The sequence below is a fragment of the Protopterus annectens genome, chromosome 2.part1 (genome assembly GCF_019279795.1).
Source record: "Protopterus annectens isolate FY-2018-M chromosome 2.part1, PAN1.0, whole genome shotgun sequence".
Lineage (NCBI taxonomy): Eukaryota > Metazoa > Chordata > Ceratodontiformes > Protopteridae > Protopterus > Protopterus annectens.
This window is the reverse complement of record NC_056729.1, coordinates 98,913,143-98,939,561: the sequence shown is the minus strand read 5'-3', so window position 1 is coordinate 98,939,561 and position 26,419 is coordinate 98,913,143. Positions and strand designations below refer to the sequence as shown.

The 26,419-nt window shown below is 41.3% G+C and overlaps 1 protein-coding gene across 3 annotated transcripts in view; it reads left to right on the top strand.

Annotated features, from left to right (window-relative positions):
- PPID (peptidylprolyl isomerase D) overlaps window positions 1–26,419 on the top strand; it is a 779,435-nt gene that overhangs the window by 172,232 nt on the left and 580,784 nt on the right. For 2 of the 3 annotated variants that reach the window (XM_044062049.1, XM_044062048.1), the window contains exon 3: window positions 23,150–23,256. The exons of the other annotated variant lie outside the window; for it this stretch is intronic. In XM_044062049.1, the coding sequence (XP_043917984.1) occupies window positions 23,150–23,256 (107 nt within the window). The remainder of the gene's footprint in view (window positions 1–23,149; window positions 23,257–26,419) is intronic. 3 annotated transcript variants of the gene reach the window in all.

Below are 26,419 nucleotides of genomic sequence, written 5' to 3'. Positions count from 1 at the left end.
CATGGCAATGTGGGACACAACTTTGACCTACCACATACATCTTCAAGCTCAATTCCTGCCAGGAAAGCAAAACACTCTGGCAGACGATTTAAGCAGAAACCCCATGAATCCTCACGAGTGGAAACTAAATCCACAAGTCTTCAGCATGATAACAGAGAAATGGGGGAGCCCAGACATAGATCTGTTTGCTTCTCCTCAGAATTACCAATTGAAAAAATTCTGCACAAGGACTTATCACAGACAAGCATGGAAAGTGGACTCCCTATCCTTCAGTTGGAAAAACCTATTTGTTTACACCTTTCCTCCTCTGCCTCTTCTACCCAAGGTCCTCCTAAAAGTCAGACAAGAGAAGCCAAAGATATTAACTTCCCCGGACTGGTCCCGCCAATACTGGTACCCAGTCCTAAGGAACCTGTCTCAATACCCAGCTTGGACCTTGCCTCAAAGACAACAACTACTGTCCCAGCAAAACAATCACATCCTGCACAATCAACTACGGACTCTGCATGGCTAATCATGTAGTCATACAAACAACTCCTCTCAGTAAAGCTGTGATGGATGTCATTTTGGAAGCCAGAAGGCCTAGTACTAGAAAATCTTTTGCTGACAAATTGAACAGATTCTGTGCTTGGAATCAAGCACAAGGAACTGATACAGCAGAACCAAATATTCCTCCGATATTACAATACTTAACGGAGATGCTTGACAAAGGCCTATCTTTCTCATCAATCAAAATCCATGCCTCTGCCATTTCGGCTAATTGCGATACAGAACCACCATTCTTTTCTCATCCTTTAGTAAAGCAGTATCTTAGAGGAGCCAAAAATGTAAGGCCTCCTAGAAATCACCATTACCTGCATGGGACCTCAATTATGTGTTGGAAAAGCTCACCCTGCCTCCATTTGAACCAGCTGCTACCGCTGATCTAAAGTTCTTATCATGGAAAACAGCTCTGCTGCTAGCAATTACTTCAGCAAGAAGAGTTTCAGAGCTACAGGCCCTCATGGCTGTAGAGCCTTTTATCATATTTTACCCAGACAGGGTGTCTTTGAGGACAAATCCTACCTTTATGCCTAAGGTGGTTTCCAGTGTGGCCCTTAACCAAACAATTAATCTGCCAACTTTTTATCCAAATCCACAGAACAAAGGGGAGAGAATTCTGCATTCCTTGGATGTACACAGACAGCTAAGATTCTACTTGAGCAGGACTAAAGCTTTAAGAAAAACTGAGCAATTCCTAGTGTCCTATGCTGCAGGATCAGAAGGAATGGCCATTTCAAAGCAGACAGTTTCAAAGTGGATAAGCCACTGCACCCGTTTCTGCTACTTGCACCATGGTAAACCTGTGCCCAACGGCATTGGGTCTCATTCCACCAGAGCTGCTGCTACTTCAGCAGCCTTTCTCAGAGGAGTACCAACCAAAGACATTCTAGAGGCTGCTACTTGGAGTTCTGTTCACACCTTTACAAAGCATTACCATTTGCCTCTTTACTAAGTCCAGGGCAGGCTTTGCCACTGCAGTGCTGCAGGGCCTTATAGCCGCACTGAATGCTGTTTAGCTCTAGCCCCCCCAACCGTAGCTTTGGGATTCTACCCAAATGTAATGACTGCAACAGTGAAACACGAAGAACATAGTACAGTTGTGTACACTTACCATAAATGTAGATGTTCGAGTGTATTCACTGTTGCAGTCCAGATTACCCTCCATTCTGAAATTTATCTTTCCTTCTCTATCTTCTACAACCTATGTGGTATATTTGCTTGCAGATGAAGGTAAAGTTTATATTGATGCATGTATATATGTGTATATATATAGATGTGTGTGTGTGTATGTGTATATATATATATATATATATATATATATATATATATATATATATATATATATATATATACACACACACACATACCTTTTTGGGTCCACCTGACCTCGGGGGCAAGAAAAACTAAAGAAAATGTGACTACCTGACGTCATGGAAGAGAAGACAGCAACCGACACAGGACCCAGGACTTTGGAATTCAGGCCGACTGAGGGCAACCTGCCAGCAGATTACCCAAATGTAATGACTACAACAGTGAATACACTCTAACATCTACATTTATGGTAAGTGTACACAACTGTATTTTTTGAGGACAGTCGTATCCTTGCTCCATTGGAAGGGAATGTTTCTTTATGCATTTCCACCCTTTCTACTGATACACAAGGTACTTCTGAAAATTCAGAAAGCATTACCAAAGATCTTTGTGGTCTCCCCTTTTAATCCAGGCAGAGTTGGTTCTCCCTTTTAATGAAATTGGCCAGTGGCAATTACCACAAGCTTCCTCACATTATGGATCTGCTCACACAGTGCCGAGGGCAACTGGCACATCCCATATTGATGCAGTTGCAGCTGACAGCCTGGATGATTGATGCGCAGGATGAGTCCTACATAACTCATAGTAAAAACCTTGCAAAAACTGAATACTGTACAATCTGCTGAATTGCTGACGTAAATAGTTTTTAATAAGATTGTATTAATTTACTTTCTCCAAATGCTAACTCTTTCATCTTTGTAGCTATGTATTTTCTTTTTTTTCTTTTAATTATCTCACATGTTTTGTAACTCATAGGTTCATAGGTTGATACTAGGCTATCTGCCCTAGGGCATTTATAAGCCTAGCCAGAGTGTGTTTGGCTTTCGCCACCCTTTTAGATTAGTTGACTATGCCTCTGTATAGTAGGTCACAGAAGATAGCCCTTTTAAGGTTAGTTTACTGTGCCTCTGTCTAGTAGGGACACAGAAAAGATCCCAGGGCTAAACCTACGATCTCCCATCCACTCGTCAAGATTTCTCTTGAAGAGGGTCATTGAGGGGCTCTGCCTAACATGGATTGGGATTTTGTTCCAGAGTGAGGAGAGCCTCTGGGATATGAATCCGTCCCTACAGCATGTCCTGTTTATTTCTGTGCTGAGGTTTAAGTCCCTGGAGCGTGTAGCTCTAAGGGATTTGGATTTCCTGAGGTGGAGCATGTCCATTAATTCTGGTTTGGACATGGCTTTATATGTCAGGCACAGATTGCTTCGGAGTAGGCGGTAAGCAACTGAGTAGAGCTGGAGTTTCTTTAGCCTAACTGCGTAGGGCATCTGTTTGAGTCCCTTGATCCTCTTGTTGAGGTGCTTTTGGGGTCTTTCCAGTTGCTGCAGGTGTCGGGTAAGGTACATCCCAAATGGGGCATTGTATTCAATTATGGGCCTGATGAGTAGAGGGGCATAATGACCTCTCTTGATCTAGATGTGAACCCTTTCGTGATAAAGTGGGCTATATAGAAGGTCTTTCTAACCACTTTGGCAACGTGATTGTCAAAGGAGAGATGGTTATCTACTTGGGTCCCCAAATCCCTAATTACTTCTTCCGTACTTAATGGATTACCACCTATGTGGTAATTTGTGGGCACTTTGTTTTTCCCAAAGGGGATGACTACGCACTTTTTGGCATTTAGCTTTAGGCCATGGCTCTGGCACCAGTTATCCGTCTCTGTGAGACCCTTTTGGAGGATGCTTGTGTCAGTCGGCGAGTCGATTATGGCACCCAGTTTGCAATCATCTGCGAACTTGGTCAGCCATAGTATTCCCGTGTTAGCCTGTACCTCAGAGAAATATATACCGAACAAGAGAGGTCCCAGGACTGAGCCTTGTGGGACGCCACTTGTAACTGCTTTAGAGTCTGACATGGCACCTGCAATTCTGACCATGTGGGTTCTATCCCTGAGCCATTTTGCAACCCATCTTGTGACATAGGGGTTGATATTTAAGCTGGTGAGCTTATTTATGATGCCCGAGTGGGGTATTGTGTCGAAGGCTTTTGCGAGGTCCAGGTAGGCTGTGTGGACTACCTTCCCTTCATCTATGGCCTTGGTGACTGTTTCAAAGAAGTCGACCAGGTTCAAGAGGCAAGATCTGCCCTTAAAGCCGAATTGGGTAGGATCCAGTGTTTGGAGGTTCCCAATGTCTTTGTTTATGAGTTCCATGATGATACGCTCCATAGCTTTGCAGACCAGGCTAGTCAGGCTTATAGGGCGATAGTTTCCAGGGTCCGTTGTGGCACTACCTTTGTGGAGTGGGACCACTATTGCTGTACGCCATTCCTTGGGTATATATCCTGTAGTAAGACTGAGATTGAACAGTGACTTTATGTGAGGGTTCATTTCTTCTTGGCGCTCGTGTAAGACGCAGCCCAGGACACCGTCCGGTCCCATTGATGCTGTGTCTTTTGCTTTGGATTGTTTTTGTATTCTGTAATTTGTTAACACTTGTATTTCTGGAGCTTTTCTCCCCAGGACTCCATTGAAAATGGGCTTCTTGTGGCCCAGTGGACTATCCTGGTAAGCAAACTGCAAATAAATAAATAAATGATTGTATCTTGATGTGTTTTAGGCACTATGAGAGTGTGCAGCAGGCATTGAAGGAAGCAAGAAAACCTGCAACTAGAAAATCTTATGTGTACAAGTGGAAGAGGTTTTCTAGGTGGTGCCTAACTGATAAGAGGGCCAGGTATGGTGTCTGCTTTTCTGGTTTTAAAATATTTGTGAGTTACTCGATGATGGCCAGTCATACATTTATCAAACTGCATCTTGTTACCATTTCAGCTGGTCTGCCCATGGATCCTCTTTTTCATCCTTTTTATGGTTAATCAGTTTATGAATGGACTGTTTCATGTGAGATCTCCACAAAAACAAATTCTTCCTCCTTGAGATCTCAGTTTGTTCATGAAAAATTGAACTCTTCCTTTTGAACTGGCTCTTAAGGCTGATTTAAAGTTCATCTCTTGGAAGCTGTTTTGCTTATTGCTCTGATATCTGCATGATGAGTCTCTAAGCTGCATACTGTTATTATGGGCTGACCGTAACTGATTTTTCACAAGGACAAGATTGATTTATGCACTAATCCATCTTTCATACCAGAAGTTGTCAGAATTTACCCTGAATCAAGCCATCAAACTGCCAGTTTTCTTTCCAGAACCTAAACATTCGAGAGAGAAGCTTCTGTGTATCTTGGATGTGCACAGACCACTCAGGTACTACTATGACAGAACTAAGCCCTTCAGGAAAGATGAACAGCTTCTTATAATCTGGGGCTAAGAAAGGTCAATCTGTCTTTAAGCAAATAATTGCTCTTTTGTTGTCCTCTGCTCTTGACTGTTGGTACTCCCAACATGGTAAATCTATTCCAGGTAAGGTTAAGGCAGATTCCACAAGAGCCTTATCCTGTTAGGTAGCATAGAGGAAAGGAGTGGACTCTGTAAAAGCATTCTAGAGGCAGCAACCTGGTCCTCTGTTCAATCTGGATTCTTTCTCAAGTTCCAGATAAGACTTTGCAAGAACCATTATCCAGGGGCTCCTGCCTGCTTACCCTTCCTCCTCCCAGATAGGGTAAGCTTTGGGAATCTACCCATATGCCACTGAGGCAGTGTGAATGATAAACGTAGTACAGTTGCATAAGTCCTACATACCTGTAGCAGTAGATGTTTGAATTTCACACTGCCTCCGTGGCAACACCCAACCACCATCTCCCTTATTTTATATATTATTTTGATGGTGTCCAACCCTGTTGTGTTGTTGATTGGCTTTGGTTATTTATGTTGGTGTTTTTGGCTGTGAATTGGTTGGTTTTAGGCAATTCTTTCTTCTGGTCCTTCTTGGTTCTTCCTACTTTACACAAAAAGTCTAGACAGCTGACTTCATGTGATAGGAGTTGGGCTTCCCCTGATGGAAGGGGCTTAGCCAGTCCCCCTGTCACAGGAAGTAAGGTACAAGATCCATATGCCACTTAGACAGTGAGAAATGTGAATATTTATTACTACAGGTAAGTAGGACTTGCTCATTTGTACTTTTCAGGGGCTGTAGTCTTTATTATTGACCACTTTCTGAAGGCTATGCCACTTTGTGGCCATTTTTAACCCCATTATATGAAGAGCTGTTTACCCAAAATGGTTTGACACATTCCTGTGAACTCTGTGGGGGAATTGTAGTTGCAGGTAATATGCTCCTTGCTTAAAATGCTCAAGGGCAATTACATGTTGAATTTACTGAAAAAGCAAATTTACTGTGTATTTCTGTGTGCCAGAAGATTCAAAGAGAATGAAAAATACAGAAGTTGCAGCACCACTATATGTACAGCATACAGATCATTGTCAGAAGATTTATGCATCTTTATTCAGCTAAGTAACAAACATCTCTTTCACCATATATTTTCAGCATTGTTGAGCTGTGGCTGTTCAAGGGCAACTTGGCTATGAGAGCAAGCTGCACTTCCCTATGCCATTTATTGCAGCCTGAAATGTGTTACTGTGGTAAGCTTCACAGTGTTGTACATGTTTATCATAGTATTCAGTGTTGCAGTCTTCACTTCTGGAATATCTTGCGTGCAGGTAGCCCAACTAACCACCCCGACTTCCAGAGCTTTACATTTCCCTCCAGGCCTTTGGCCAGCACCCTGCAACTATGGCACAAAGAAATCAGTGGTATAAGAGATGCATCAGCAGATGATTTTTTTAAATACCTTTATTATATTATTTAAAACATGGGTATCTATACTTTAAAAGAAAAGAAAACAAATTATATTAACATTTTCCTTGTACGTATATTATACAACACGTTTTGTTTCTTTATAGGTTCATAGGTAAGTACTAGGCTATCTGCCCGAGGGCATCTATAAACCTAGCCAGAATGTGTTGGCTTTCACCTCCCTATTAGATTAATTCCCTGTGCCTTTGTCCAGTTCCCTGTGCCTCTGTCCTGCAGAGCCATTAGTTCCCTGTGCTTCTGTCCAGTAGAGCCACTGCAGTGATCCCAGGGGTAAATTTTCTGTTTCCCATCCACTCATCAAGGTTTCTTTTGAAGAGTGTTAGTGAGGGGCTCTGCCTAATGTAGACTGGAATCCTGTTCCAAAGCATGGGGAGTCTCTGGGACAGGAATCTATCCCTCCAGCACGTCCTATTTATTGTTGTGCTGAGGTTTAGATCCCTAGAGCGTGTGGCTCTTTGGGATTTGTTTTTTTTTTTTAGGTGGAGAATGTTCATCAATTCTGGGTTGGACATAGCCTTGTATGTCAGGCAGAGATCACCTCTGAGTAAGCGGTATGCAGCTGAGTACAGCTGGAGTTTCTTCAGTCGGGTTGCATAGGGCATCTGTTTGAGGCCAGTAATCCTCTCGGTGAGGTACTTCTGTGGTCTTTCCAGCTGTTGCAGGTGTCTTGTAAGGTATATCCCAAATGGGACGTTGTACTCTGATGGGTCTGATGAGTGTTGAGTAGAGGGGCACAATAACCTCTTTTGTTCTAGATGCGAACCCTTTTGTGATTAGGTGGGCCTCATAGAAGGATTTTCGAACCACCTTAGCAATATGATTATCAAAGGAGAGATTACTATCTACTTGGGTCCCCAGATCCCTTATTACATTTTCTGTATTTAGTGGACCACCACACGGGTACTTCGTTTTTTTCAAAGGGGATGACTATGCACTTTTTGGCATTTAGCTTGAGGCCATGATTTTGACACCAGGTATCCGTCTCAGTGAGACCCTTCTGGAGGATGTCTGTATCAACCAGAGAGTCGATTATGGCCCCCAGTTTGCAGTTGTCTGCAAACTTGGTCAGCCATAGTCCTCCTGTGCTTGCCTGTACCTCTGAGAAGTATATATGGAACAGGAGGGGGTCCCAGGACTGAGCCCTGGGGGACGCCACTTGTAACCGGTTTAGAGTCGGACCTAGAGTCTGCAACTCTCACCATGTGGGTTCTATCCATGAGCCAACTGGCAACCCACCTCGTGACGTGGGGGTTTATTTTCAGGCTGGTGAGCTTGTCTATAATACCAGAATGTGGAATGGTGTCGAAAGCCTTTGCCAGGTCAAGGTAGGCTGTGTGGACTTCCTTTCCCTCATCTAAAGCCTTGGTAAGTGTCTCAAAGAAGTCCACCAGGTATAGGAGGCATGATCTGCCCTTCACAAAGCCAGACTGGCTAGGGTCCAATGTTTAGAGGTTCCCAATGTCTCTGTTCATGAGTTCCATGATGATGCGCTCCATAGCCTTGCAGACCAGCTAGTCATGCTTATAGGGTGTTAGTTCCTGGAGTCCGTTGTGGCACCACCTTTGTGGACTGGAATAACTGTTGCTGTGTGCCACTCTATGGGTACGTAGCCTGTTGAGAGTTTGAGTTTGAACAGTGTGTTTAGGTGAGGGGTTAGTTCATTTTGGAGCTCGTGCAAGACGCAGCCTGGGACACCGTCCGGTCCCATTGAAGCTGTGTTTTTGGCTTTGGATAGGGCTGTTTTAACCTGTGCATCAGTGATTGCTGGGGCTGTACATTCTTCTGGTATGGTTATGGGCCCTTTAGTTGGTAAGAGGGGGGTGAAGTTTGCACTAAACTTGTCTGCCAGAATGTTGGCAATATCAGTTGGTTCAGTGTAACTCAGAGCAGATCTGAGAGTTTCCACTTAGGTTCTTGACATAGCTAAAGAATGCTTTGTGGTTATCTTTGGAGTCCTTGGCAATTTTTCTTTCAAAGGTAGCCTTGGATGATTTTATGAGGGATTGTAGTTTCTTGCTGATACTGATCAGGGATGTCTTTCCTTCTTGGGATTTTACTCTTTTCTGTACTAGTTTCCTCCTTCTATTGTATAGCTTATTTATGGCAGGGGTCCACCAGACTGGTTTCCTTTTCTTGGAGGAGTGAGTCTTGATTTTGCTTGGGATAGCACAATCCATGCATTCTTGCAGGTGCTCATAGAATGCCTTTGTAAGGGATTCAGCAGCTTGGACAGCGTTATCCTTTAGCATGGGGGCTGTGAACCTTTCCACCTCGGTCTTAAGTAACGTGAGGTTTGCTTTTGAAAAGTTTTTCATGGTGGTTTCCTTGATTGGGGATGGGGGCAGAATGTGGATATCCAGAGTGATTAGTCTATGGTCTGATCTAACCAGCGAGGGGTTGACCTCCGGTGTAGAACACCGGTCGCCCATGTTGGTGATGACCAGGTCCAATATATTGTCACCTCTGGTGGGGGTGTTGACCAGTTGATACTGGGCATTCGAGTTTATATATTCTAGGAAGCGTTGGGCAAGGGAGTTAGTACTTGAGCAGTTCTCCCAGTTGTTTGGGTAATTGAAACTACCCAATATTAGGGCGTTTGGTAGGACCTTCATATTTTCCAGTGTCTCCAGAAACGCGGAATGGGGATCCTGGGTCATGGTGGGTGATCTTGTAGCAAGCTACAATTTGAATTGTAGTTTTGCCCGTTGTTAGTTGCACATGGATGATCTTTGAGGCATTGTGCTGTGCCACTAACCTGGAGGTGTGGGTATCCTTGATGAATATAGATACACCCCCACCTTTTGTGTTTTGGTCCTGGTTCTGTGGCTGAAAAGTATGGTATGAGTTATAGCCTGGGTAGTGCTGGGGTGCTCTCTGGAGCCTTAAACCAGGTTTCTGTTACTGCACAGATATTGATGTTCTTCATACTGAGAAGTGCTTCGAGTGCATGCATTTTGAGGTTTAGACTTCTGACATTGAGTAGCATTACCTTCAGTTTTTGGTTACTTGTGCTATTTATGGTGGTGGGTTTGTCTTTTGAGCTCTGCCTAAAAAAGGCACTAGGAGGGCAGCAAAAGCCTTGGGCAGTATTCGAAAGCTTAAGGGTGACAGGTGCAAGCCATCTCTTGCGAAGCAATGTGGCTTGTCGAGCATGTCATCCCAGGTGGACAGATACTGGATCCCCTTTGAATGACACCAGAAACTTAGCCAATTGTTGAAATTGATAATTTTTTCTTTATACTGTGGCATCATTCTTGGTGAGGGCAGGATGCTACTCAGTGTCAGGGTCATACCGGCCTTGGCTACGTGATCATAGAGCTCTTCCATGTCTCTTTTCATGTAGTCCAGGGAGGTATGTCTCAGGTCATTCACACCAACATGGACAATGACAGAGTTGTATTTGTACTTGCTCTGGAGCGACCTGAGTGCTTTTGTTATGTGGTGGATCCTGGCGATTCTAACTATGATCAGTCCAACACAACATAAATTGCTCAGTTCCTTCCTTCCCTAAAACCTCACTCCTCCTGAGCATTAATCTGCATGTACTTTTTCCACAACTTCCATTTATTTATATGTAATGTGATTCTTCCCTTTTCCAAAGATCTCTTTCCCAGTTATGTTATTTCTTTTACGATATTAATTGCTTCAAATACAGTTGGTGTAGACTTTGACTTCCATTTTCCAGTCATTGCTTTTTTTGTCAGTCAACAGAATTAAACTTGCTGTGCAGGGTATTTTTATAATTGGCCAGTTCACCACACTTCCAAAATATGTGTTCCCAGTTGCCTGTTTTTTCCCCATCACATCTCCAACATTTCCTGTCTGCCTGAGGAAAAATTCTTTGAAGTCTACTTCCATTGTGAATTGCTTTTCCAGTGTCTCTTTCCAATCTTATCTAACCTCCTCAGATTGTTATAGTTGTCATGCAATATTTTATATGCCCTACCAATTACCTTTTTTTAATGGCATCTTCTGTTTTAGATTCAAGTAAAAACTAACAGTGCAGGTCTTTAACTCATAATTCTTGTATCCCTTTCTGTTTGTTTATACTCCTATCAGTCCCTGAAATGGAAGACCTTCTCAAGCCAGCAGGCCAAAAGCTGTCTTGACCTCATCCCACTCTGTTATCTTTTCCTCTCCAGTTATTTGCTCCCAGTACCTTGGTTTCTTTGCCATTTTTCTCCAGTAAATTCCAGCCCCCTCTTGCTATTTTCTATACCCCTACTTGCAGTCATCCCTATTAACAAAATCTCCTTCTACACTCTTGTATTAACATCATTCTTAAATTACTTTCTGTTGCTTTATGAATATAATATTCTGAATGCTAATTATTCTTCTTAAGGATCTGCATCCAAAATCTCTCTCTCCTTATTTTTTGATCCCCACTGCTTCACCGTCCTACCTTTATCCTTTGAATTATAACCTTCTGCTTGTGTTATTTATGAGTCCTGTGTAGCTACAAAATATCCCATCATATCAGGGGATCCTAAATTAACTTGTTCCATTGGAGAGTCCATTTATCCCACTTAACTCTTGCCGTCTTTCCCTCAAAGATAAACTCCTTCAACTTTTGTCCATAACTTTTTCTCTAGTTCATAAAAATGTTTGACCTGTATGTAAAACTAATGGGACTATTATCACTGTGTCTGCATCTTACTAACAATATCCATAAACAAGAGCTTCCAGCTTTTGTATTATCTTTAGTCTTTTCCCATTTATCCATAGCTGTCGTAACAGAAGCCTTTGTAATCCATACTCCTAAATAATTAGTCTTATAGTGTTTCCATAAATATGGGCAGTGCTGAACCAGTTTGTGTGGATAAATAATTTACAGGTGTAGCCCTTGTTTATATACATTAGTTGTAATTCCAAAAGACTTGAAACTGTTTAAAAAATGTTCTTTTCTGGATTTATCAAGTACAAAAAATATTTATCAGCAAATAATGTCAACTTTTCTTGATTTACCATACCAGTTATGTCTTTGAATTTCCAAGTCCCTTATTTTCTTTGCCAGTGGTTCTAAATGTAAAGCAAATAACTAAAGGTAAAGAGAACCCTCCTGCCTGCTTTCTCAGTTCAAGCATTACTTATAGGAGAGGAGCCCTCCCACTTAAATTATTGTTCCAAGCCTTCATGTATTCTTCCAATTAATCTTATTTTATCAGGGTCGCGGTGGTGCAACGGTTAACATTGTCACCTCACAACAAGAGGTTCTTCAGTTCGATTCTCAGCTGGAGTGCCTTCTGTGTGGAGTCTGCATGTCCTCCCTGCGGCTGAGTGAGCTTTAAAGACATGCAGGTGTGTGTGTGTGTGTGTGTGTGTGTGTGTGTGTGTGTGTGTGTGTGTGTGTGTGTGTGTGTGTGTGTGTGTGTGTGTGTGTGTGTGCGCGCGCGCACACATGTGGGTGAGTTCCATGAAGGTTGGGCATCTGGCTGGCAACTCGGCACCGTAGAAATCCACTGCCAATCAGTCTGCGGACTGGTGATCTGCTGTGGCGACCCCTTACCGGGAAAAGCCGAAAGACAGTGCTGTATTATTGTATCCGTGAATGCAAATGCTTCCATTGCCTTACTCCTAAAATCCTAGCTTACTGTGAATGCTTTCGCTGCATCAACACAAGCAACAACAGTGGTATTGTCTTACATTTTGCTGCCTTCTGGACCATAATTGCTCTGCTAATGTTGTCAGATGTTTTCCTCCCCTCACAAAACCAGATAGAGCCATACCCACCAATGTTGGCAATACCTGTGCCATTTTTAGGTAGCATACAAATAAACACTTTATAATCATGGTTTGAAATTGAATTTGGTCTATATGAAACTGGGTCTGACAGGTGCTTACCATCATTGGGTTATACAGCCATCACAACCTTTTTTTCCATGATGCTAGTGCTTCCCTTCCTTTTAAAGGACTGTTAAAGAAGTCTTCCACATCTTTTTGCATTCTTCCTTCCTAACTTCCAGACTTCCAAAGGAATACCATGTGTTCCTGGAGACCTCCCTGCAGACTGAGGATTTTTACCATTTTTATCCCATCCACTTACATAAGCCTCATCTTCCTCCACTTTTTGTGTAAAGACGTCTAGAAATATTTCCATTTGTGCTCTTTCTTGGTTTCCACATTCCTCTGTTTTATACAAGTTTTCATAAAATTTATGAAATTTCTAATACCTATATAATATCTCTGTTTATTTTTCTTGTCGTGGGCTCCCTAAGTTTGGAAACAGCCCTGTCTTCTTTCTGTCACCAAAAGTTTTTGTGCCACGGAGTTATGAAAAATGGTGGTTGCTTAACAGTAATCTCTCTAAAGTTATGCATACAATCCATGTATTCTTTGTTGCTCTTTAGCAATCAACATTTGCTTATCTTTCTGTTCTGTGAGATTCCCTTTATTCTACAGTACTTTAACCTCTGTCAGTCCCTGTAAATATTATTTCTTAACCATATTTATTTTCCCTTTATTTATAACTTGTATTTAAATTCAGTGGTGATGGACAGGTAGACAGACGAGATCAGACAGGAGTCCCTGTGGACTATGATGTTTGCAGATGACATTATGATCTGTAGTGAGAGTAGGGAACAGGTGGAGGAGACCCTGGAGAGGTGGAGATATGCTCTAGAGAGAAGAGGATTGAAGGTCAGCAGGACTAAGACAGAATATATGTGTGTGAATGAGAGGGAGGATAGAGGAATGGTGAGGATGCAGGGAGTAGAGGTGGAGAAGGTGAATAAGTTTAAGTACTTGGGATCAACAGTTCAGAGTAATGGTGAGTGTGGAAAAGAGGTGAAGAAGAGAGTACAGGCAGGATGGAGTGGGTGGAGAGGAGTGTCAGGAGTGATTTGTGACAGACGAGTACCAGTAAGAGTGAAAGGGAAGGTCTATAAGAGGGTAGTGAGACCAGCTATGTTATATGGGTTGGAGACAGTGGCATTGACAAAAAGGCAGGAGTCAGAGCTTGACGTGGCAGAGTTGAAGATGTTAAGATTTGCACTGGGTGCGACGAGGATGGACAGGATTAGGAATAAGTATATTAGAGGGTTGGCCCAGGTTGGAAGGTTTGGAGACAAAGGCAGAGAGGCAAGATTACGTGGGTTTGGACATGTGCTGAGGAGTGATGCAGAGTATTTTGGGAAAAAGATGCTAAGGATGAAGCTGCCAGGTAACAGGAAAAGAGGAAGGCCTAAGAATAAGGTTTATGGATGTGCTGAGAGAGGACATGCAGGTGGTTGGTGTAACAGAGCAAGATGCAGAGGACAGGATGAAATGGAAACGGTTGATCTGCTGTGGCGACCCCTAACGGGAGCAGCCGAAAGAAGAAGATTTAAATTCATTTTTCATTTTATCCCACTTAGGTATCTCTTTTGAAGAAATTTTTGTTCCACAATAACTCTCACATAATTTCCATTGCCCATTTCTTAAATTACTCTCTTTTTAATGGGTAGGCGATAAAGAGCAGATGTCTAATTTTTACTTCATTGCCCTGCATTTTTATCTTAAATTTTATTGGTGCATGACTTGCAATAGGTATTGGATACGTGTCAAAGATTTCAATTAAAGGCACATGCTCCTTTGAAATTCTATCCAGCCTTGCCCATTTATTGTTCCTTAGGGAGTAGTAAATAAATTTGGTCTGAGATCCTACTACTGAATTCACGCCTTTCATACCATTTAGTTTCATTCTTTTTTTTCTTTCAGAAATCTACCCTCTTTTGTTAAATTTTCCTTTTAGGTTCTCCTGATACATCCCCACTATTGCAAATCAGTTAAGTAATATTCCTTGCTAAAAGCTGATTATCTCTCCCAGAATGTTAAGCTCCATAGTGGCAGTTTTTGGTGGAATATAAATCTATGTCAGCATAATCGTCCTTCCTTGCCATAAGCCCCTTACTACTACAAGTATACTCTTATTATCTTTTCCGTCTCCTATTACTATTGGAACCCTTCTAATAGCCATTGTTATTACACCCGTTTTTCTATATCCCTGATATTCTGCTGAATATCCATCTTGAAATCCTTTTTGTCAAAGTCAGATGCTCATTTCTTTCCAAATGCATCTCCATCATTGCAATTTGCAGTCTGCATTTCTTAATATAATTTAATACTTTTTTTGTCTAAATCTGTAAAACCATTTACATTCCAAAATAATATGGATCATAGCCATTAAGATAAATTGTTCCCACCTATTCTATATGAAGTTTTTGAATGTGCATTTTAAGTTTTGTTTTACACGCACACACTGTTTGGCAGACTGATATTTTATACAGTTGTTTCTTATCTTCATTTGAACCCACGTCATATTTTTCAGACGTTATTGCTTTAATGAAAACCCTTAAACAGAAGACTAAATATGTTTTCAAAACACACATCCCCTGTTAACTTAGAAGAAACACACAAAAACCTGTGTACATTTTTAAGAAATGAAGCTCAAAACTCCAGATAGGAACAAATGACACAAATCTACTATTGCATCCACAGGCATTTCCTAATCTAAAATTGTTTACCCATGCTAAGGAGCATGTTACAGTCTGTATTCCTGCTAACAATGATGGCTCTCTGTTATTTTCTTATCTCTATTCTCTTCCCAAATGCGAAAAGCAGCTTTCTTGCTTTAATAAATTCATTTTAAGCCTAAGAAACAGTGCACTGACTACATTTAAATAAAACTAAATAATGTAGTGTTCTTTTAAATGCTTTAAAGTTTTAAGGCTGTTGGGAAGAAGTCTGTCTCTTATTCATTTCCCATAATTTCCACCTTTATTTTTCACTACACTGCTTGACATTGTCCATATAATTTTGCATTTCCCGTAGCAAAGAATGCTCATAACTCTCAAGATGAATTGCTTGCAGCTGTAGACAGCTTATCTCCGTGTAGAAATGGTCAGCAGTGAGAGGGGAAAAACAGTTTAACAAGGTTGCAGATGCATAAAGGAATCTTTGTAAATTTCACCTAGAACATAAAGTAGAGAATTCCCTTTACCAGCTGCCTTTAACTGCAGTCTTCTTGTCTCCCACTGAACGTGTTTGGTGTAGTAGGTAAAAACAAGCTATTACCTTTGTAGATAACTTGGCATTTTTCATGCCTTTCATAATTTTGTTTTATTTTTCAAGCCTGTTTGCAAAAAGAACTTATTTATAGCTTAAGCTAAGAACAATGATTATAGACATCCTTCTTTGTACAAACAAGGAAAATGATCTTAAATGTATATGCAGTATAACCAGTACACATTTACACCTCACCAGCCCAAGATCACATTATATTAAACTTGCTTCTATCCAGTCTGTCTTCTGTCATTGTAGTGTAAAGCCTATATTTCTTACAACTAAGAAAAAGTACTTTAATATGTTTAACATTTACAACAGTCACTGAAAAGACTCCTCCAACATTTCAAGTATCTCTGACTGTACAGTATGCAAAACTGATGTAGAACGTAGCCTACAGTTTATATCATAAAATGTTTTATACACATAAAGAAATTTTTACATATTGTTTTTTCATTTAATATCATTCTAAACATTAGTGACAAAGTGGTGTATATGCTTTACACTGTACCCACAAGTTTAACAAAGTCAACAAAGTGCCAGACTTTCTCAGCCACTTTTTCATGCAAAACCTTATTTCGTAAATATGGTTAATGCTTTATAGTCTCCAATTTATTCCCTAATTTTAATGTTGCTGGTTGTTTTCTGATTATGTCTGTCTCCCAGCACCAGACCCTGGTTCAAGTCCAGGGTACTCCTGATTCTTCTAGTCAACTCTAATACTTTAATTCTACCTCTTAATCATTTTCTTTGGAACAGTGGAAAATGTTTCTTTACAAAGTCTCTGTATGAGTTTTATTGTTGGAATAATGAGAAACAGAGTTCCCTTTTGCCAGATGGCTCACTGTTTGGTGGATTTTTTTTTATTCTTCCTTAGCCTTTTCTGCATCCAAAAATGTATTTGATCTTCCAGGAAAAAAAGTATTTTGAAGCTTGCTGGATGTAGCAACTCGATTCTCACACCTCCCTCGCAACATTTCCTGATTGCTGGGATAAGTTTCTTTCTTTTCTGCCTGATGTGTAGCAAATAATTATTTTCAACAAACACTCTGCTGTTTCCTAATTTTTAATACTTTTCTTTTCTGCCACAGTTTTTTTTTAGGATTAACTCTTTCTGCTGGTATGATTGCATCTTAGCTAATAGTAGGTCTTGGCTGCTTTCTTATCGCCAGGTTTGGAGAATACACTTGATGTGCCATTTCAGTTAACAAATCCTGCTGCAGAGCACCAGTTCACTTGCTTATTTATGCTTTCACAAAATAAATACAGTCTCTCCATTCCAGTTTATCTGGTACTACACACACTCTCTCTGGTTTTGTCTGCATCCTCTGTCTTACTCTGCTGTGTTTTGAAACAGCTCTTCTTTTTTAACACCTGCATTATCACTTAAAACACAAGCAAACATACATTTTATTTAAAACAGATGTTAACATGTTCACATTTATACAATTATCAATCCAACATTGCATAAATTGATAAATTCCTGCCTTCCTTTAGACCTAACTCCTTCTCCAGAACATTTACTCTGCATGTATTGTTCCAGCAATTTCCAGTTTTTCTATATAATTTGATCCTACACTTTTCTAAAGATCCCACTTCCATTTCTTTACCCCTGTTACAAAATCAACTACTTCAAATACAGTTGGTTTAGAGACTGATTTCCATTTAGTAGTAGTTGCTGTTTTGGCAGCTATCTGAATTAAACTTAACAAGGTCTTACTATGTCTAGGCAGTTCAGATCCTGTATTGCAAATCCAAAAATCATTTCCTTAGTCACACCCATTTGCTCACCCAGTGTTTATGACAGAGTACTCTAGAGGGAAATTTATAGTCTGACAACTCATTACACTCCCAAAGCATATGTTCCCATTTACCCCTCTCATCTGTCTTTGAACAGCACTTCTTGAGAAGTCTCATACTTTTCTTCATTTCAGCCTCTGACTTTTGCAGTTTTATCACTTCATCTGAATAGATAGGTAAAGTTTCTTCTATTTTCAGCATTTGTATTGGAATTGTTATATTCCTTCAGTGTTTCGTTTATATTAATCATCTCGGAGTACATTTGATGCATTTTCCTCTATATTACTGGAAGGCGTCTCTTGTACTAAAGCTGAAACTTTAACTGCTTTTTTTGAGCCTCTGCAGGAGTCTTTCCAGACAGTGTTTTCTCTTCACCTTTTCTGGTTGGTTTTCTTTCAGGCTCCCCAAATTTCTTCTTTGCTGGCAAATCTAGGCAGTGTACTTATTAGTGACTGAATTTTACTTGGTGACAATTTCACTGGCTCTTTTTTCTCAGTTACTCTTTTCACACTGGAAGAGCTGAAACTGAGCTTCTGATCAGTGTGCAGCATACCTCTCAACTTCTTAGTGCAAGAAATCTGGATAAAGCATACAATAATAGGTGGACAAAGACCCAAAAATAGTGACAGATTTTAAATATTGATCTTCTAAACTTAGTTGGTAGAATAATAGGATTTGTGTTGCATTCATTTTCTGAAGGATACGAAGTCTGAAACTCAAATATGTCATTGTTTAGTTACTGCAGCTGACTTCTTTCTATGTAAAGTTTGCTTGCTATTCTTATGTCTTTGTGGGATTTCTGCAGGTACTGTGGTTTCCCCCTACCCTACCCCAACAAAATATTACTGTTTGGCGACTTCACTTTTCTCCCACCTCTCAAAAATACGTTGACTGGCTACTTTGAATTGTCTGTTTATATTTGTCCTTATTTATTTATTTTATTTTTTAACATTTGTTTACTGCGAAAGCCCGACTTGGAACAAAGCCAATTTTCAGCACATGTATTTGTAATGTGGGAGGAAACCGGAGTACCCGTAGGAAACCCACACAAATGCAGGGAGGACATGCAGACTCTGCACAGAAGGCACCACAGCCGAGAATCTAACTGGAGAACCTCTTGCTGTGAGGTGACAACGCCTACCATTGCACCACTGCTTGTGGACCAGGTTGTCCCTGAAAAGTTTGTAAGGACCAGTTTGCTTACCTGGTTAACATATAAATAAAATAAAAAAAAGTAATAACCTTTATCATTCTGACTGTACTGTTAGAAGAAAAATTTGCAAGTTCAGGTCTTGGAAAACTTTTTATTTCTAGTGTCTGTTAATTTTGCTAAGAGGTTCTGAATTACAGGCCTTTCATGTAAAGCCTCCGTACCTGGTGGTCTTATCATAAAAGAGCATCACTGCAGATAGAGCCTTTATCCTTACCTAAGGTAGCCAAAAGACAAACACAAAGCCTAAAAGGAGCCTTGCAAAACATTTAAAGTTAAAGCAGTGGGGCAGAGATGACATCCTGACGTCACTGCAGTAGCCATCTCCACAGCCATTGAATGACTACTGCAAGAATGATAGCTTCCAGGCTCAGTGCTCATTGCTTCCTGGGCCTAACAAGGAGCACTGTTGAGGTTGACTTCCTGAAGCGTTGGGGTGCCCACCTGGCAAAAGGTTACATCGAGTACCCAGCAAGAAGCTGCAGAGGAGTCTGGGATGGATGAACATGGAAGCCAGGGAGAACAACCTTTGTTTGAGCAGGGTCATTGGGGAAGAAGAGGTTGTACTTGGGGATATATTTTAGATATTTCCATATTAAACAAATTAAAAAGTACCAAAGCCCAAAATGCTCAGATTGCAGTGCCTTCTGCCTCCATAGGCCTTTTTAATTATCCTAGCCCTTAAGGATGCCTTTCTGCATATTTCCATTGCAAAGTTTGACAGAAAGTTTGAGACTTGAAGGAGGGGGTAGTCATTACCAGTCTGCTTTCTTGCCCTTTGGCTTGCCTCATGCACTCAGAAAATTTACAAAGTGCCGGCTTCAGTAATTTGCTCATTGCAGTATCAAAGACATTCTCATTTACTGCTGCTTAAATGACTGATCCAGACAGCCATGCTAGAATAGATCCCAAAGGCTCTACAGTTTAACTTATTTCAAGACCCTTGTCTCTTTGACCATTTACCAGTAGGCAGTTACAGAACAACACCATTATGGCAAGGAAGTTCCTGAGAGGGCTGGAGTACATGGCCTTTTGTATACTGATGGCCCCACTGCCAAAGTTGCACATGAGGAAATTGCAGTGTTACCTGTGGAACAGACATCAGTCCTATTCCCCTACCCCCTTGCATTAGGAAAGAGGTCTCATGGTGGATAAACCAGATGCAGCCCAGTTTGGGGTGCCCTTCAGGTTGGCCTTGAGTACTCACAACATAGTCTCCTGTGCCACAGTTTCTAAGGTGCATATGGGAGACCTGAAGATCTAGAGTAAGTGGAGCAAACATTTCTGGAAAGGCACACCACTTTTAAATAAATGAATGGCAGTTGTAGCCCTCAGAGCTTTCAGCTACATTTGGATCTAGAAGATCCTATGCATTCTTACAGATAACACCACTTGAACAAGCAGGTGAGCAGGTGGCCCTTCATACTTAGAATAATGGCTAACAATGTAAACATGGGGCATAATGGAGGAATCAGTCTTAACCATCAGCACATCTTGTATCTCATCACAAGAAAATATTAGCGACAAACTGAGCAATGTACAGTCAGGCCCACGTAAATTGATGTTAAACAGGATTATGTTTCTCAGTTTGATATACAAGGGTTGCTTGAAATAAGTAGACCTTTTTGCTCTACCAGACAACAAGCAACACATGAACTTTTGCACAGGGGCTGCAGCTCGAGGAGCCCAGAAAATGGATGCCTTCCCTATACCACAAGCAGGTGTATTTCTTTTCTCTTCTCATTCCCTCCATACTCTTAGGTCCCATGATATTAGACTACATGAAGGATGGCAAACAAAAAATGTTAATTGCTCCCTTTTGTCCTAGGCAACGTTTGTCCTCCCTCATGCTGAACTCATCAAGGTTAGAGATGATACTGTTGCCTCAGTGTGTGGACCTCTTGATTTAAAACAAAAGGTTCCTGTTACACTTCTACCCGAGGGCTCTAAAGCTGACTGCTTAGATGGTCTAACACTTATCCCATTTAAGCACATGCTGTTAAAGAACATGCTGACCAAATACAAGGAAATTATACCAAGTTAAATGGCAAGGACTCTGGTTCTTTGGTAGAGACCAGGACGCAAATTTAGCCTTTGTCTCTCTCATTCTCGCCTTCCTGTCAAATCCTTTGAGAATAGGAAAGCCTTATGCTTCACTGAAGGTAGTTATATAAGCTTACCTGCAGTTCTTGGTTCCAGTTATATACTCCCATTTACTAGTAAAGCAGTTCTTGAAAGATTTCAGAGCTGCAGGCTATGTGCAAAGAACTTTTGATTGATTTGCCTCAAGGACATGGTCATCCTAAGGACTTATTCTACTTTCTTGCCTAAATTGGTGACGGAACATTCTCTAAATCAGGTCTTTCACCTCCTGTCTTCTTTCTAATTCCCCAGAACAGGAGGAGCTATATTGCATCTTTGGGTGTGTATAGTCAACAGAGATTGTATTTAGATAGAGCCGAGCAGATAAAGTGAAACCAGGTGCTTGTTTCCTTTTTTGGGGGATAGGAAGGGGAGGCTGTATACAAGCAAACTATATATAAATGTACAGCTTATAGTATTTTAGCTGTTTTTTACTATCATTATGGGGGGAAGTACCTGAGTATGTCAAGGCCTACTCCGATAGAGCAACTACAGCCATTCTTATGAGGGTAACCACTTAGTCTGTCATGGAAGCAGCTACCTGGTCTTCAGTCTGCACCTTTTTAAGCACTGTAACCTAGGATTTGCATTCAGGGCCAGGACAAGTTTTGCCACAGCCGTCCTACAGGGTCTGCTCACTGCACTTCCCTTTCAGGGCCAGCCAGCTTCTGGTCCTAGAGCTCTGGGAGGCTTCCCAGAAGTCACAACTACAACAGTGAATTGTATGATTAACACAATACAATTCGGTTGGGAATTTGCCTTAGGTGTAGATTTTCAAGTATATTTACCGTTGAAGTCCTGTTTCCTCCCACCATCCTTTCTTTTTTTTGCCATCCTGAGATTGGGGTGGATATCTTACTGACATTTACACCTACCTCCCTGTTTTTCACTTAGCAGGCACCCTCCTCTTCTCAGGTCTCCATTTAGCATCTGAAGATGCAGCCCCTTTTCCCTGGATGTCACCCCCCCCCCCCCCTGGTTACGTTGCATCTAGCCAGGACAAAAAAGAACTGAATATGGTGAGTGACAGTGTCCAATTTGTGCCACTAGTTGTCTGAAGCCAGGAAGGGTAAGGTAGAGCTCTGAAATTCAAGACTAGCAGGAATCCCAGAAGTCATGACTGCAGCAGTTAAGTACAGTCTTGGTATCTACAGTTATGGCAAGTTCCTAATACCATTGTGCTTTTCTGGCAGCCATTACCTTAGCTAGCAGAATGTCAGAATTGCCAGCTCATATGTGCAAAGCTGCTTACCTGGTCTTCCACAAAAAAGGTATTCCTTATGATGAATACCTTGTTTATTCCAAAAGTAGTTTTGGAAGTGACGGTACCTTTTGGATGTACATACAGTAGCTGTTTTATTTATTTATTTATTTTCTTAAACTAAGGATTTCAAGCAGTCTGACCAATTCTTTCTTCATGCCAGGCAAACAAGAGAGAGGTGTATTGGAACAGCTTGTTCAGGTGGTTGGTGGCACGCATTGCTTTTTTTGTTGTGACCACCATGGGAAATATTTACAAAGGCTAATTACAGCACACTCCACAAGGGCAACTTCTAGTGCAACAGCCTTTTTTCAGAATGCATGGGCACAGAATGTGTAAGACAATAACGTAGACATCTATTCACACTCTCTTTAGCATTGCAAGCTTATTTGCAACTGCATTTCTGCAGGGCTTGTGTTCTTCACCATACCAAGTCTGTCTCCAGACCCAGTACTGCTTTAATACTCTTCCTAAATGTTGTGATACATATTGCAGTAATGATCCTTAAAATGAGCTTTGTATAATTGTGTAAGCATAGTTACCAAAACAAGAAAGACCACTTTTGCCACACGTTCCCTTTCTCCATCCTCTGTTTCTCTTGCTTACTGTTTTAGGAGAATTCTTTCCATTCAGGGTGATACCCTTTTTTGCTGTATTTTACATGGTTCTGACAGAACAGATTTTTCACCCCCTCCATGATTTGGGAAGCGCACTTGATGATGAACTTCCTAGGAACATAAATAAAGCACTAGAAGTAAAAATAGCACAAACACTTATCTCCTTTATGCAGTGCATCTTTCTGACATTAAAGAGGGTAGTTCTGCATCTGGACATCCAAGAGCTCCAGAAAGTAGGCCTTATTTTGAGATGCTCACATGCAGTGTTAATTCATGTTTTTTTATAATTCATACTGAATCAGTGATCTTACTGTGGCATCTATGGTTATGGTGGGTATGCTAATACAATTTTATAAGATGGTGCTTTTCTTTGATCAGTAGAATAATTCTGACTTGTATCTTGTTTCAAAAAATGGATGTTGCATTTCAAATTTACACTAGTTTCATTGTTGAAGTGTGATAATTTTTCTGATAGTCGTTCTTGTCTCAGTTTCCTTTTGTTTCTTCTCTTCTCAGTTATTAAGAAATTTATGATTCAGGGTGGTGATTTTTCCAATCATAATGGAACAGGTGGAGAAAGTATATATGGTGCAAAATTTGAAGATGAAAATTTTCACTACAAGGTAAAATTGTTCTTGTATATCAATGTATCATATGAAGTACTGCAAATCCAAGGAAGTGGTTGTTTCAGTGTGGAAGAGAAAAGTGTGTACTGGAGAGAGTGCCTTGTGATAGTTTTTTTCAAGGTATTGTAGTAAAATGTGTTTAAACACAATGCATTCCATTTTTCCCTATTTTTTCTTATTTCTTTCTTATTGTTAATCTAATTGAGGTTATTAATTTTTCTGACCAAGATCTTTTGAATTTAGTGTGTCTAAATTTCAGAAATCAAACATCCCCCTGAAAAGTGTAACTAGTAAGCATGGAAAACAAATTAATTCAAAGGGTTTCCAGTCCCAGTGCATGTTTTACTTTGTGGAAGACCACAAATCTCCTGCCAACACTGTACTGCCTTCTGGGGGAATGAGCCAGAGGTCTAAAATGCTATTTAGACCAAAAGAAGATTGAATCATTTGTGCAGGCAGGCCATTTGACAGGCAACTAGTTGACTTCTTGCATCCTCGTTAAAAGGAGGGAAAAAAGCAATACTGCAGGCTGAGAATGTGAAGCTATGGAGACCCTGCCAGTCCTATAGAAGCCTGACTACCGTTGCTCTCAGACCGATGGATACTCTTAGGCCCAAAGGCAAGGCCAATCCTTAGAAAACTACCTCTAGCCACCATTTTACTCCTGCTCCACCTTCCAAACTCAAATGCGTAAAATGGCTGAGGACCTTATCACCCTTATCAGGGGTAGTCAGGCCACTTCTAAAAGGAAAAGAGACCTTTTTCCTGAAACATTGGTAGAACAGGGTTCTGAGGAGTCCGATTATTCAGATTTTGAAGAGGAACAACCACCTCTGACTGCTTATGAGGATTCAGGTGCAGAGGAATCCATTCCTTCTGCCTCCCCTCCAGAAGATCTTTCCTTTGGGGAAACCCTTCACACCCTCAGCATTTCCACTGGGAATCCCAAGACTTCCCTCAGTCTAAGAAAAGACTCAAGAGTTTCTAGACCTGCCTGAGCCATCCCTCCAATCTTAGAGGTGGTTGATTATGTCTTCCATGAATCCAGTTTTAGCTCTTGATGCCCTCCCACCAGCTCCCAGAAAACCTGGCAGGTATTACAGAGATGTTCATCGTGTTTCACTGTTGCAGTCATTACAATTGGGTTATTCTGCTGGCAGGCTACCCGCAGTCGACCTGAGTTCCAAAGTCTTGGTCCGGCATCGGTTGCTGTCGCCTCTTCCCTGACGTCAGTGTGCCAGGGGTATATAAGATGCAGCCAACGCCATTTTCTTCAGTCTTTCTTGCCGCGCGGTGCCCGAAGCAAAAGCAGTTCGCAAGTGCCGGTCGGCCAACTCCTGAAGTTTTCAAATTCGAATTTCAGATCTGAAGTCTTCATTAAAGCTAAGTACCCCATTGGGGAAACTTTTTTCTTGCTCCAGACCGATGTCAGAAAAAGCTAATAACTGTATTTCTTGTGGAAAGCAAATACCTCATAAGAATTTTCATTCTTACTGTATTCCTTGCCTAGGCCCTGACCATGACATTGCTAGTTGTCGGTTTTGTGCTAGATTTAACCAGCGCACTATTAAGCGTTGGTACGATTTTGCATTACATTACTTTGGCAGAAGATTTAATTATATAATGCCGTCGGATCAGCCGACTACCGGAATTTACAAAAAATGAAAAAAAGAAAAGGACAGGCATCCGAGATCCAAAACCGACGACGAGGCTTCTTCTAGGCCTTTCACCGGTTCTCAGTGAGGCACTTTCGCAGCCCCTGACGCCCGCTACCTCAGAGCCACAGGCCACTTCCGACTCCCACGTGGAGCCGACTGGGCCTCTGGAAACTCAAGGTATTGGACACTTGGAAACTATTCCCTCAGATGGGTCCAGAGCCGCTGAGCAGGCATCGGCTTCTGAGGGTGTTTTCAGGCCTACACAGTTATATGTGAAGCCTACTTCAGCTACAAAGACAAAGACTAAAGCAGCTCTAAAGACAAAGAAACAAGTACAGCATTCACCTGGACAGGCCTCCATGCCTAAAAAACAGATGCTTAAAATGGCCGAAGAACTTATTACTTTGATCAGGAGTTCCCATGCCCCTCCTGAAAAGAGGCCTAGGCAAGAGTTAGAATGTGAATCTTCAGACCAGGTTTCCATTTCCTCTGTTTCCTCCTCTGAACAAGATTACTCCATTCCTCCCTATGAGGATTCTGATGCTGAAGAATCTAGCCCTTCAGCCTCTCCTCCTGAGGATTATTCTTTTGGGGAAACGCTGCATACTGTGAGGGAGCATTTCCACTGGGAGAGCCAAGATTACTCAGAATCCAAGAAAAGGCTCAGAGATTTCCTTTTATTGCCCCAGCACAGGCCCCTTGTTATCCCGCCTGTTTTAGACATTGTAGATGTATTTACAGAGTCCAGACTCTTTACCACCAGCCCCTGTTAAGCCAGACAGATACTACAGGGTTCCTGATTCACATACATTTCTCTATAAAAACTCTGCAGCTGACCCAGAAACCCTCTCTCAGGGTCCCAAAGGGGTCAAGGCTTCTACTGCAAAAAACCCTATTCCCTCTGATAGGGATTCTAGGGCCCTAGACAGATGGGGCAAAAAGATTTATACCTCTGCTACCTTGGCTGTAAAAGCTTTAAATTGCCAATTTTATATGCTTAAGTATCAGCAATATCTTATATCCTTGCTTACAGAAAGTACCAGCAAATGTAGAATGTGCAGACAATAAAGAAATGCAGAATTTATTGCATGCAGCTGAACAAGTTGGAAAGCATACTTTGCAATGTGGTTTTGATTCTCTGGAGGACTCCTGCAGGGCCGCTGTTACAGGTTCTGTCATTAGGAGACATGCTTGGTTAAAAGAACAAAATTTGCCAGATGTTAAAGCAAAACTATTAGACGCTCTTTTTCAGCATGATACTTTGTCTGGTGCTAAAGCAGAAGAGGTGTTGAAGAAAGTGGAGGAGAAGGCTAAATCTATGCAAACAGTCAAGGATTTCTTGCAGGTACAGCCTCCCAGATTTAGCAGGAACTGGCCTACAAAAAATTGGTCCTTTCCAGTGTCGGACCACAAAGGGGGCAGATACAGACGCCCTAGAGGCAGATCACAGCCCCAAGGCTCATACAGACCTAAACAATGGGGTGCTTCTACCTCCAAGAGCG